This window comes from Lytechinus pictus, chromosome 12, assembly GCF_037042905.1.
Source record: "Lytechinus pictus isolate F3 Inbred chromosome 12, Lp3.0, whole genome shotgun sequence".
In the NCBI taxonomy this organism is placed as follows: domain Eukaryota; kingdom Metazoa; phylum Echinodermata; class Echinoidea; order Temnopleuroida; family Toxopneustidae; genus Lytechinus; species Lytechinus pictus.
The window spans coordinates 14632390-14644461 of NC_087256.1; the positions used below are offsets into that span (position 1 = coordinate 14632390).

A 12072-nucleotide genomic window follows, 5' to 3' on the forward strand; every position below is an offset into this window, starting at 1 on the left:
GACTTTTAAAGTGAAAGACTTTAATAACAAGTATACAATATTTCTTCACCATAAAATTGGCCACATATTTGCATTTCAATATTGGTAACCAACGTTTTATCATGGTAACTGACATTACATCTCGGTAACTGACATTACATTTTCCACTTGGTAACTGACATTACATATATTTAATGGTACCCTATGGCTTCATTGTTAATTGCTAATCTTTAATTTTGGTGTAGAAGGGAAAGGTGTTACCTAGAGAGGAAATCTACCAAGTTTCATATAATATATCCTCTTTTCCAGGAAATGAGAAAAAAAAGTTCATGTTTTCGGTAACTGACATTACATACCATATCACATACTTCATCAATGTTTTTTTATCAGATGAATGAATTACTGGTATTTCTTTCTATGGGATTTTAAAAAGTGTTATAATAGCAAGCTAAATCACAGGCAAAAACATCATGATCAAACCTCTTCTTTAAAAATCTGTCAAAACAAAATATGTATCAATATACTATTTTCAACACTAATTTGTATCCATACTTTGGCAGCCATTTTGAAATAAAAAATGGCTGCCAGAGTCGGAAAAAAATTTTGTCTCATAAACTTCAGGTCTTGTTTTATTAAAAAACATAAAGCATTTGACATGAATATCAACTTGATTTTTGTCTCACCTGCATAGCAGAGTGAGACTATAGGCGCCGCTTTTCCGACGGCGACGGCGGCGGCGACGGCGGCGGCGGCGTCAACACCAAATCTTAACCTGAGGTTAAGTTTTTGAAATGACAGCATAACTTAGAAAGTATATGGACCTAGTTCATGAAACTTGGCCATAAGGTTAATCAAGTATTACTGAACATCCTGCCTGAGTTTCATGTCACATGACCAAGGTCAAAGGTCATTTAGGGTCAATGAACTTAGACCATGTTGGGGGAATCAACATCAAAATCTTAACCTAAGGTTAAGTTTTTGAAATGTCATCATAACTTAGAAAATATATGGACCTAGTTCATGAAACTTATACATAAGGTTAATCAAGTATCACTGAACATCCTGCATGAGTTTCACGTCACATGACCAAGGTCAAAGGTCATTTAGGGTCAATGAACTTTGGCCGAATTGGGGGTATCTGTTGAATTACCATCATAACTTTGAAAGTTTATGAATCTGATTCATGAAACTTGGACATAATAGTAATCAAGTATTACTGAACATCCTGTGCTAGTTTCAGGTCACATGATCAAGGTCAAAGGTCATTTAGGGTCAATGAACTTTGGCCAAATTGGGGTATTTGTTGAATTACAGCCATAAATTTGAAAGTGTGTTGGTCTAGTTCATAAAACTTGGACATAATAGTAATCAAGTATCACTGAACATCCTGTGCGAGTTTCAGGTCACATGATCAAGGTCAAAGGTCATGTAAGGTCAAAGAACTTTGGCTACGTTGGGGGTATTTGTTGAATTGCCATCAAATCTCTATAAGTGTATTGGTCTAGTTCATAAAACGTGGAAATAAGAGTAACCAAGTATCACTGAACATCTTGTGCGAGTTATAGTAGTTTTCAAAATCAGCACTGCTGCTATATTGAATCGCGTGATGCAGGTGAGACGGCCAGAGGCATTCCACTTGTTTTGCCTCTGTGTCCATCTGTGGTGAAAATGCCCGTATGCGCAATTCCAATGATTGTTTGATAGAATAGAGACACCAATAAATGCAATAACTTAAAAACGTACTTTTTATATTATTTTTGCTGACGATAATACTTCTTGGAAAATATTCAAAGCGATGACAAATTAAACAAAAAATATAGAAAATTCTACGTACCTTGAATGAAGCCCCGCAAGTGCTACCGTTCGTTCGTCAATTAACGTTCCACCAAAGTCTTTACAGTAAAACGATTGGACACTTTGCCAACTTCGCGTAACGCTTTGCATCGATTTACGTGTAAATCCTCTTATTAAATTTGCGGGAGTTTGTTGCAATTTTGCATGCGCCGTGCCTTCAATTTTCCTGTACTTGGCGGCAGCAATGCACCCATGGGTGCATTACTCTCTTACCGCCTTTGTTATCGATACCTACATTGTAGATACCACACGCGTGTATAGCTGCCAATTTAGATTTTTAAAAATATTTGCATCGGCCGATAAATATCATGAATCATAAAATACTTGCATCGGTCGATAAATATCATAAAGATTGCTCTTGTGAAGTATGGTGTTCCGCAAGGTTCCGTCCTCGGACCGCTACTTTTTACTCTGTACACTGCACCTCTTGGGGATATTGCTCGTCATCATGGATTGCAAGTTCACTTCTATGCAGACGATACACAATTGTATTTGACCTTCAACCCAAGGGTGAGAGATGATGATGTGGATGCTATTTCACGTCTGACTACCTGCCTCGCAGAAATCAGGCAATGGATGGTACTGAATTTCTTGCCTCGAGATGTTATGGTTTCTGGGCTTGACAGCTATGACATATATTCCATATGTTGCTCGAGTAACTAGCGTTCACGCACGTTAGTGATATAGGGTCCGGTCTGAGCGTTTCTGGGCGACCGCGCGTTTGTTAGCTGACACAGCCAGCATGCATTGGTGAACCACTTTCAATTTGCCATTCGGTTTTAGTCTGAAATGTATTCATTAAGAGGTTAAACGTTATCACACTGTAATAAGATGGAAAAGGGGCTTATCAAAGGTATGTTTCACAGAGGGACATGTTCGACAAAAGACGCGAGGCTTACTATGATATGTAATTGCCCCGTCAGGGGCGAAATTTTTTCATTTTTTACAATGGAAATGACAATTTTTTGGCAGAAAAGTGCCTTCATCGTTTACTTTTGTCCTTAAATGATTTATAATTTTTCTACTTTTAGGGGGGCACATTGGGGGGGGGGGGCAAATTCTTGTTTTGCCCCCCCAAAATTTTATTTGGGGGGGCAAGTGCCGCCCCTGCCCCCCGGCTTCTGGCGCCCTTTTGGAGCAACATTGTTGTCTCCAAAATACTTGGTATGTGTGGGCCTATACCATCCCGTCCCAGGCTCCATGGAGAGTAAGCCTACGTCAGTAAAATGACTGTTACTCTCCAGGAGCCTCCAGGCTAGGAACAACCAATAAAACAGAGACCGAAGCTTTTGGTCTAAGTTTGACACTGCCAGTTTCCATTGCAACTATTCATCATATCTATAAATCATATTAATCTTCTTGGTTCTTGAACTTCATGAACTTGGAAGTCTTTTTTTTTAACGTTTATCATTTTTTCTGAATTAAAAATTAGAGATTGAAAAATGAAAATTTTGAAACTTTAGTGATTCCACCAATAGAGGGCCTGCACAAAAATATGCAAAAAATTGAAGTTTTTGAGCGCTCTAGTGAATACAAAAATGATCCCCATTAGTAATGAAAAATATATTTCAACTGTATGGAAATGAGTATTTTGGTTACAAAAATGACAAATAAATCTCATTAGTAATCTGTCTTTATATCTACTCTTCAAAATGGGAACCAGCTATGGAAAGTTCCCCTGAATTGTACATGCTGGTTCCCATTTTCACGAGTAGATAAAGACAGTTTACTAGTGAGATTATAAATTATTTTTTCAGAATCATCACTGACGAAAAAAAATCTCATTATCTACTCTTCAAATGGGAACCAGCTAAGGAAAATTCCCAAGAATTAAACATACTGGTTCCCATTTTAACGAGTAGATAAAGACAGTTTACTAGAGAAATTTATTTCGTTAGATTCATCATTGATGAAATAAATCTCTTTAGTAATCCGACTTTATCTACTCTTCAAATGGGAACCAGCTATGGAAAATTGTTATACACGATGGTTCCCATTTCAACGAGTAGAGAAAAGCTCTTTGAAGGATTTAGAAGCAGCGCGCCAGCTTTGGTGAAGGCAGTTAAAAAGCTCGAAAAAGAAGGGAGGGTATGTTTTGTCATGAAAGAGTGTTCAGTGGAAAATTGCAACTGGTTCCCTATTTTGCAATAATGCCAGAAAGTCTTTAAAATGAAGGCAAATTAACGCTCTTGACAAAGCTGAAATCTGATTCTTTTCTTGTTCTGCATTGTCTTTTCTTTTTATTTGGTTGTTTTGTCAGGCCACAGAGTAAATGAAAATCTGGTATTTAGGGTGCTGAAACCAAGCCACATTAACTATGACTTCACCATCAGACCTGCCAAGAACTTTGGAGGAACCTTTGTAAGTATCAGTGGTGCCCCCCCCCCCTTCCTTCCTCATCCGACTATACATCACCAAATTTTTTGTTGTGCTTGAAAAACAGATACATGTACTCTTTAATGCCATTTGGTACAGGCATTTTCACGTTAGAAGTTTACAAGTGGTATGCAATTTTAAAGGAAATTATGATTAATGTGATCTACTGGTAAATATGGTACTGTTTCTTTATTTCTTCATGAACACTTACAAGCATGAACATGCAATAAATTTGTTTGTTTGCAGGAATGAATACATTAATACAGTTGATCATATTTGTATTTCAATCTTTATTCCCCACCATAGAATTTCGTTTACAATGGAATTCAACTTGTGGCTGCTGATCCGATAGAGGCATGCGGAGAGATTCAAAATGCAGATGAAGTCAGAGGAGCCGTTGCTCTAGTAAAACGAGGGTAAACTCATCTACTAACTATCCTATTCTCGGCTTTGCATATTAGTCATTTTATTTCCTTTATAAGTGGCACCTCAGTAAGACTTGTTTTCTATTAATAAAGGCAACTTGTCTTTTCATATCAGCTTCCTCCATTCACCATTTTTGTGTCTGTTGTGGAATGTGAATATTGGTCATGAAAAGCCCCTGCGAAAACATGACTCTGACGTTCAACAAAGTGCCTATTAAAGATATGAAGATGGCTATTGCATTTTGGAAGCTTAGTTTTTAAAAAATTTGTAAAGGATAGCATTGAAAAAAAGGGAGAAACATTACTCAATATTTTTTTGTCACCTCATGAAAAATCAGAGCTGCTGCTTTCGCAAAGGAATCCTGCACGCGTCTTTTCATTGTCAATCCTCACTTTGAAAGGTGGGAATGCATCATCGCAGCAGTTATTGCCGCATTCCCTTTGTTTTGTGAAGGGTGAATGTGAGGAGTGGTAATTAAAAGATGCTTGCATTGTTCCTGCATGAGAGATACAGCTTTTGAATTGTAATAAGGCGCTTGAAAATCTGGTCAAGGGATTGAATATTTGATAAACGAATGTATAGAAACTTGGGTTTTGAAATAATGTTCCTATGTGGGATTTAGTTTTGTACAAGTTCAAAGTTATTATATTTCTCGTGCATTTTTTAACATTTTCTTTTACTGGTAACATGCTTGTCTCACAGACTGCATGTGACATGTACCAAAGAAGAAAAGTCCCCAAAGCTCATTTTTGTTCAATTTTAAGAGTTATTTTGCACATCAGGAATAAACAAGGCGGTGGTTTTTGCATCTTATTATTTTTATTAAAGGGGTTCATGGATATAGCCAAATCACTCACCTCTTTGTACTTGTTTGCATACGATGCTATGCTTTGCTAATCATCATGTCTAATTTTTTCCCATTGTTTTCACAGGGAGTGTTCATTTTTATCCAAAAGCATTGTCGCTGACCGGGCCGGTGCATTGATGGTGATTATCTTTGATTATGACAAGAAAAATGATAACAGATTCATTGATATGATTGACGATGATACAAGACGTCCGACTACTATTCCGACAGCGTTCATGCAGGGAAGAGATGGGTATGTGTTTATAGCAGTAGATGCAGTTGTGTGTATCTTGGGAGATGAAGGGCGTGTCCTGGGCGCCACTTTCAGGAGTGCCAAATAGGTATCAGTGAGAAGAGAAACAAAAAAGAAAAGGGAAGAAAAAGAAGGAATTAAAATTTAAATTTGATCGTAATAACTTAGATTGGACAGCACACAAGTCAAATTTTACAACACAGAGAAGAATATATGTACCTCCTGATCAACTTACATGTTTACCACATTGAAAATAATGTCAAATTATTTGCGAAAAATGGTCTTTCAGGACATATACATGTATAATAATTTACTAATGGCAAGTAATTGGCAATTGAGGAATAGTATTTTTTACTGATACTGTGTTATTAAGTATTGTAGATTTAGGACATTGAATATAATGAAAATAATCACTCTTTGGTTTCAGTGCATGAGACAGACTATAACCCTTTAAGCAATGTAATAGTAAAAGCTTAGTTTCCTCAGCTCTGCCTCAGAAAGATGAATCCCAAGGTCCACCCCGTTCTCTACAGTTCGTCCCGTTGTTTTGATCAGGGATAATCTAACCTCGTGATCTCTAGATAATTACTTAGGGGCACAGTATTCACAGAAACTTTTTATGATGAATATCATTACACCTGTGTGTTTTGCATTGTGATGCTATCATTTGTGTGCATTTATTGATTGAGGTTCAGCGCATGATCATGAGAGTAATCATGAACTTGGGATTATTTAATCACTAATTGATATAGCATACAACATGCATTTTGGAAGTTGAATTATTGATAATGATCATGGTGATGATAGTAATACTTTATATCGTGGAAATTAGAATGAAATTTCTCATAAGTGGTAGTCGTTGTGGGCATTGTGGCGTTTGCCTGTCATGCAAGCTACACGGTGGAAGTATATTTTTAATGTTAACCATGGCGGAGAATGAATCAGTCTAGAGGCGTCATACTGTAGTACTCCTTGAATTATTTTGTAAGAATATTTTTGGTTATGAAATGGAAGGGGGAGGGGGGGGGGTCAAATTTAGGACATTTTTTGTGGTAAAGGATAACATATGAGATCGGGCATAGAGTAGGACAAAATTGGTCTTCCAGTATGGTATCTATAGTCTGACACTTACTTGTACAATTTTTTTTTGACACAGATTTTGGCTTGAGCAATACCTCACAGTAGACAAAGAAATCATAGAGATAGCCATTCCAGTCAACACAACTGGCATTCCATACTCTCATCTTCACAGGCCACCGTGGACGCTCTGGTAGCAAGAAACATCTGATCGCTTCCAAAATATGGGCTTTCAACCAAAAGATTCCTTAATCAGAAATTTATATGAACTTTTTAAAAATGAGTTGGTGAGTGGTGGAATATGTCTATGCATTAACAGGACACCAACATGTGACAGAATGTGTGGAAAGAGAGATTAGAAGAAGAAATAAACTCTAGATGTGCGTTGTTTTGAAATGTAATTTCATTACACAACCAGTTGTTTTAACTGGTACAGTATGTGTTCATTATAAGATGACATGTGGGTTAGTTTTGTTAAAGTTTGGGGGTTCCAGGTTGGTTTTAAGGCATCATGAACCTTTCTTTCCTGTACATGCTTCAGACATTAAATACAAATTAGTAGACCAGATGTGATGGGAAATGCCTGTAGAAATTATCAGACAAGTATTAGGCATCCTTTATGTGTTCATGATCAATCCTTCACTGTATATTGAATTGCATCATTGTTTTAGAATTTATTCTTACACAATAAAAAAAAGCCCTCATAGTCATGATAGACATTTTAAATTTGTTAATTCAGTATTAGAATTTCAATGATTGGTATTCTCATAGCATAGATTAGCGAGTTACGCTTAGGTTGACTTAGGCCCCCCCCGAAAAAAAAAAATTGGATAGCCAGTTGCTAACTCCGTCACCAATTGCAGATTATTTTCATACTTCATTTTGTATATTCATTCTGTTGTGAAATGAAAAGAAATGATATGAATATACAATGTATAATGACTTCTTTCTTACACTCTCCTTTTCATTAATGTTGAATTAGAAGGATGGAGTAGCATTCCGGAGAAGTATTAAACCGAGGGTTGATTAAGAGAATACCACATACTATATTTCCTTTGAGCTGTAAATGTGCAATATTTTGAAATGTATTTGAGTGACTATTCATAAATCCAACAAAGATGAAGTGAAAGCAAATTATGATGACATCTTTATAAAATTCAAAAAGGAAAAGTAAGAATAAATTCATGAATATATGAAATATCAATTGGCTCACCAGTATAATGTCTCATGAAACGTATCATCAATTCTAAGAGCCTTAATCTGAATTATCATTTTACTTCAAACACTATCTCAATTTGTATTTTTTTATAATGGTACTCACTAGTTTTTAGACCATTGAACAGGCTGTTATCAAGAATCCTCCGGGGGGGGGGGGGGGGGGGGAGAAAATCGCTTTAATTTTTTGGTCTAATTTTGATGATTCTACAGCTTGCCAATTTTGTTTAGTTACAAGATTTTTTGACATCAAAGGGTGATGTTTTCATTATTCAATTCATGTTATGAATTTGAGATGAGAACAGAATATTAATTTAGATTGATTAATTACCTCTTTTATTTCTGAATTCCATGACTGCTGTTAACTTGATACAGGGAGTATCCAGCCAGGAAGAAAGTAATTTTCTTAAAATTTTATTCATCCTCTATTAACTTATCTGTTTATTAATTATTCATACAGGTTGAATACATGGTAGGATGACTGGCTTATTATTAACCTGTTGTGTAAGATGTTGTTTCTAATAACAGTTATGATAATGATATTTAGTTCTCCTGTAAAAGCGCTCGTGTCTCTCTGATCAGACACTCCTGTCGCTTCACAGTTATAACTCTGGCTATAGCAGAGGTGCCAACATGCACCTCAGCATTTCAAGAAATAAGTTCCTGCCATGTTCCCATACCTCACCTGGTTGGAGTGTGGCCAGTGTACATCAATGTCTTAGCAGTGAAGTCATTAGAGTGTAATTGGTGGATAAGATGCCGCAAATTCTGTTATTTAACAGCTTGGATAACTTGGACAATTCCAGGATGACATCTGAAACCAGGGACCCCTTGTAACATGAAGATCGTGATTGTTCGTAAAACTGATTCCTATAATCGATTGCATTAATTATTGTATGTGATCAGTCCTAATTTTCAGCCACCAGATCAGCCACTAAGGTTTATGTTTAGGGGGCCCAACACACGTGTCCAGTGGGTCAGGTAGCATAGTTTCTACAGAGGTTACTGGAATGTCTTTACAATCGACTTTGGTCTGTGGTTGGTCAACCCTTGGTCTTAGAGTTTTCCTGGCAAAATCTCCCATAACACAATCTAAATTCACTTCTATGATGTCACAACACCTGATGAAGATCTTCTGTCCACTGTAAAAGGTTGTTTAAAAATAACACATGTTTAATTATTTCTGGGACTGTGAGATTTTATTAGTTGGAGCATTGTGGCCCAGTGGATTAGTCTTCTGACTTTGAAACAGAGGGTCATGGGTTCGAATCCCAGCCGTGGTGTTATTTCCTTCAGCAATAAATTTATCCACTTTGTGCTGCACTCAACCCAGGTGAAGTGAATGGGTACCTGGCAGGATTAATTCTTTGAATGCATGAGCGCTGAAAGGCAGTTCGAGCAAAAGCCGGGGTAATGATAATAATAACAACGTGCCTCGGAATAGAATATTTTCTAGATAGATGGCACTATATAAATGCCTATTATTTTTCTTATTTGTTAAGGAAAAGTTATTGAGTTATATCTGCAGCCAACAGAGTCTTTAGTGGCCTTCAGGTTTGTTCCCATCTTTAGGTCAATTTAATCTTCCTACCACATGAATCTCATATGAGTTGCATGATAAATGAGGATGATGTCTTTAATAGACTTCATCACTTATGGTGTCCATTTCATAAAGAATTGCTATGCAAGGTTTCAGAAGATTATTACAGAATGATTTCCTGTGACTTCATGTTGATGACACCTGTGACATTAGACCTGTGAAGCTATGGTAATATGACTGGACAGCCAATCAGAATAAAGTGGTATTAAAAATAATGGTTAAGTTACCATACTGTACTTGTCTTTATGAAACATGTCTGTAATTCGCAATTTCAATTTTGGGGTAATATTCCATTGTTGATAATGCAAAAGACACCAGCAAAGCATAAAAATAAAAAAAGAAGGAATGTATGGATCAATATATTTATAAAGCCAAAAATGTCAAATATTGAATGCAATCTCAAATCTGAATGCAGTCGTATGAAATAATATGCGGGGTAAGCCAACTTGCAGAAATTTAAATTTCAATGCCAAGTTGACTTTTCAATTTTTCCAACAATATTTGCTTACATTGTGATGTGTAATTGCGGATTTCGAACCTATATGATCTATCGATGGAACTATTTCTTCAAAATTGTTTATAAATATTTTCTGCACTTTTTCATTTTTTTTTCTGTTCCTACAGAAAACTTTCATCAGTTGGGGATGATAAATCAGATAACTTTTAAGCTTCAACCAACGTTAATGATTATTCGGGGCGAGCTTTTGTCCACTCCTGTGGACTTTCTCAAGCCAATTGATCAGTGACAAAGTTTGCTGCCTGTGGAGGTCTGTACTTCCGTGTTTCTTGATCAATGGACCAAAGATTTGATACAATGTATATCCAGAGTCTCTATTCATCAGTACTGGATTAATCCTTTTCATCCACAGTGATTCCTTCACCTTTCTTTTCCAGAAGTTACTTTCAAAGTCAATTGCTTAGGCATCATACCATCCAATGTTATGACGTGTATTGAGGGCGTGTTCTACTACAGTTGAATGGGATCGATTGTTCAGTCTGAGGGCTCTTTTATGTTCCTTTATTGTTATGTTGGAGAAACAGGCATAACTCTGATTGAATGAATTTAGGAACATAAAAGAGTCCTCAGATTGAACAAACCATCCCATTCAACTAGAGCAGAACACTGCCTCAATACACGTCATAACATTGGATAGGATGATGCCCAAGTAATTGACTTTGAATGTAACTTCTGGAAAAGAAAGGTGAAGAAATCACTGTGGATGAAAAGGATTAATCCAGTACTGATGAATAGAGACTCTGGATATACATTGTCTCCAATCTTTGGACCAGTGATCAAGAAATACAGAGGTACAGACCACCACAGGCACTGATCAATTGGCTTGAGAAAGTCCAAAAGAGTGAACGAAAGCTCGCCCAAAATAATCATTAAGGTTGGTTGAAGCTTAAGAATGATTTAATTTTCTGTTCATGTTTGTTTTGTAATGCATTGTCTCTGACTCTCTGTCATATATGTTATACCTGGTGATATGTAAATTCATTGTTTCTTGATGCAAATATATATTTTTGAAAGATTTCAGATTTCATTCATGCTTGTCTTTGTCTTCCCCATCTTCATAAAATGAAATCTTTGTTTCATTTCATGTTCTACATGCATATCTACACGTATGTATCAGTGAATATGTACTAATTGATATAATTTACTTCATCTGTGGGTATTTTTTTTAGTATTGTGTAGATTATATTGATCATATATGTAAGTCTTCCAGTCGTCAATGTTTCATCTCTGAATTCTAGTTCTTATTTCAATGTAGTGTTCCATAAATCAAAGGGAAATTAAGAATATGAGTTCAATTCCAGTTTTGTAATTATTTTGACACTTTATCATATGCTTCTCACTTAATGTGTTTTCAAAAATTATTTTGTTTTAATTGTACTATTACAATTGCATATCAAGATTGTTTACATTATTTTTGTTAAATCAAATTTCTCAGTCCATGTGCCTTCATCATTTTATTGAACTCAGTGATTGCAAAATAATATTCAGTTGAATGATGCTGCTCGCGATTACTCAGGTAGCTGAAAAAATTAAAACTTTGTATGGCAATCTTGTATGATTATCTTGTACAATCTTGTTAGATTGTTTGAAATCAAGTACTTGTTATGATTGTGTCATTGCTTTTCTAAAAAAAGTGTCAAGTGGTTTATGGAGACTACTTCAATAAAATATAATGATATATGGTTTGTAAACATACTGCTATATTCCAATGTTGTAAAATTCCACATATTATTTTTATTAGCTGTGTAATCAATATGTGTATTGAAGACTTTGGTACCATACTCTGGCAATAGAAATGTTGCAAAGTTATGTTAGGTGGATTTTCATTGGGGATCAGAAATAACTTACCATGGTATTATAATTATGAAGAAGGGGGGGGGGTGAGAGAGGTGGAAGGAAATAGAAGAGGAATGGATGAGGAGAGAAAA

At 36.0% G+C, this 12072-nt stretch overlaps 1 protein-coding gene across 1 annotated transcript; it reads left to right on the top strand.

Moving 5' to 3' along the window:
• The first annotated feature begins 2664 nt into the window (after positions 1 to 2664).
• On the top strand, positions 2665 to 11868 carry LOC129273593 (protease-associated domain-containing protein 1-like). The gene is made up of 5 exons (XM_064107876.1): positions 2665 to 2686; positions 4094 to 4194; positions 4516 to 4625; positions 5568 to 5735; positions 6892 to 11868. The coding sequence occupies exons 1-5, from the start codon at positions 2665 to 2667 to the stop codon at positions 7007 to 7009; spliced, it is 519 nt and encodes a 172-aa protein (XP_063963946.1). The 3' UTR covers positions 7010 to 11868.
• Positions 11869 to 12072: the final 204 nt, after the last annotated feature.

Bases quoted from the DNA above. Each gene is read 5' to 3' on its own strand.
- LOC129273593 (XM_064107876.1), top strand. From the start codon at position 2,665: ATGGAAAAGGGGCTTATCAAAG. The intron at 2,687-4,093 runs GTATGTTTCACA...TTGTTTTGTCAG, and splicing joins GGAAAAGGGGCTTATCAAAG to GCCACAGAGTAAATGAAAAT. The intron at 4,626-5,567 runs GTAAACTCATCT...TTGTTTTCACAG, and splicing joins GTTGCTCTAGTAAAACGAGG to GGAGTGTTCATTTTTATCCA.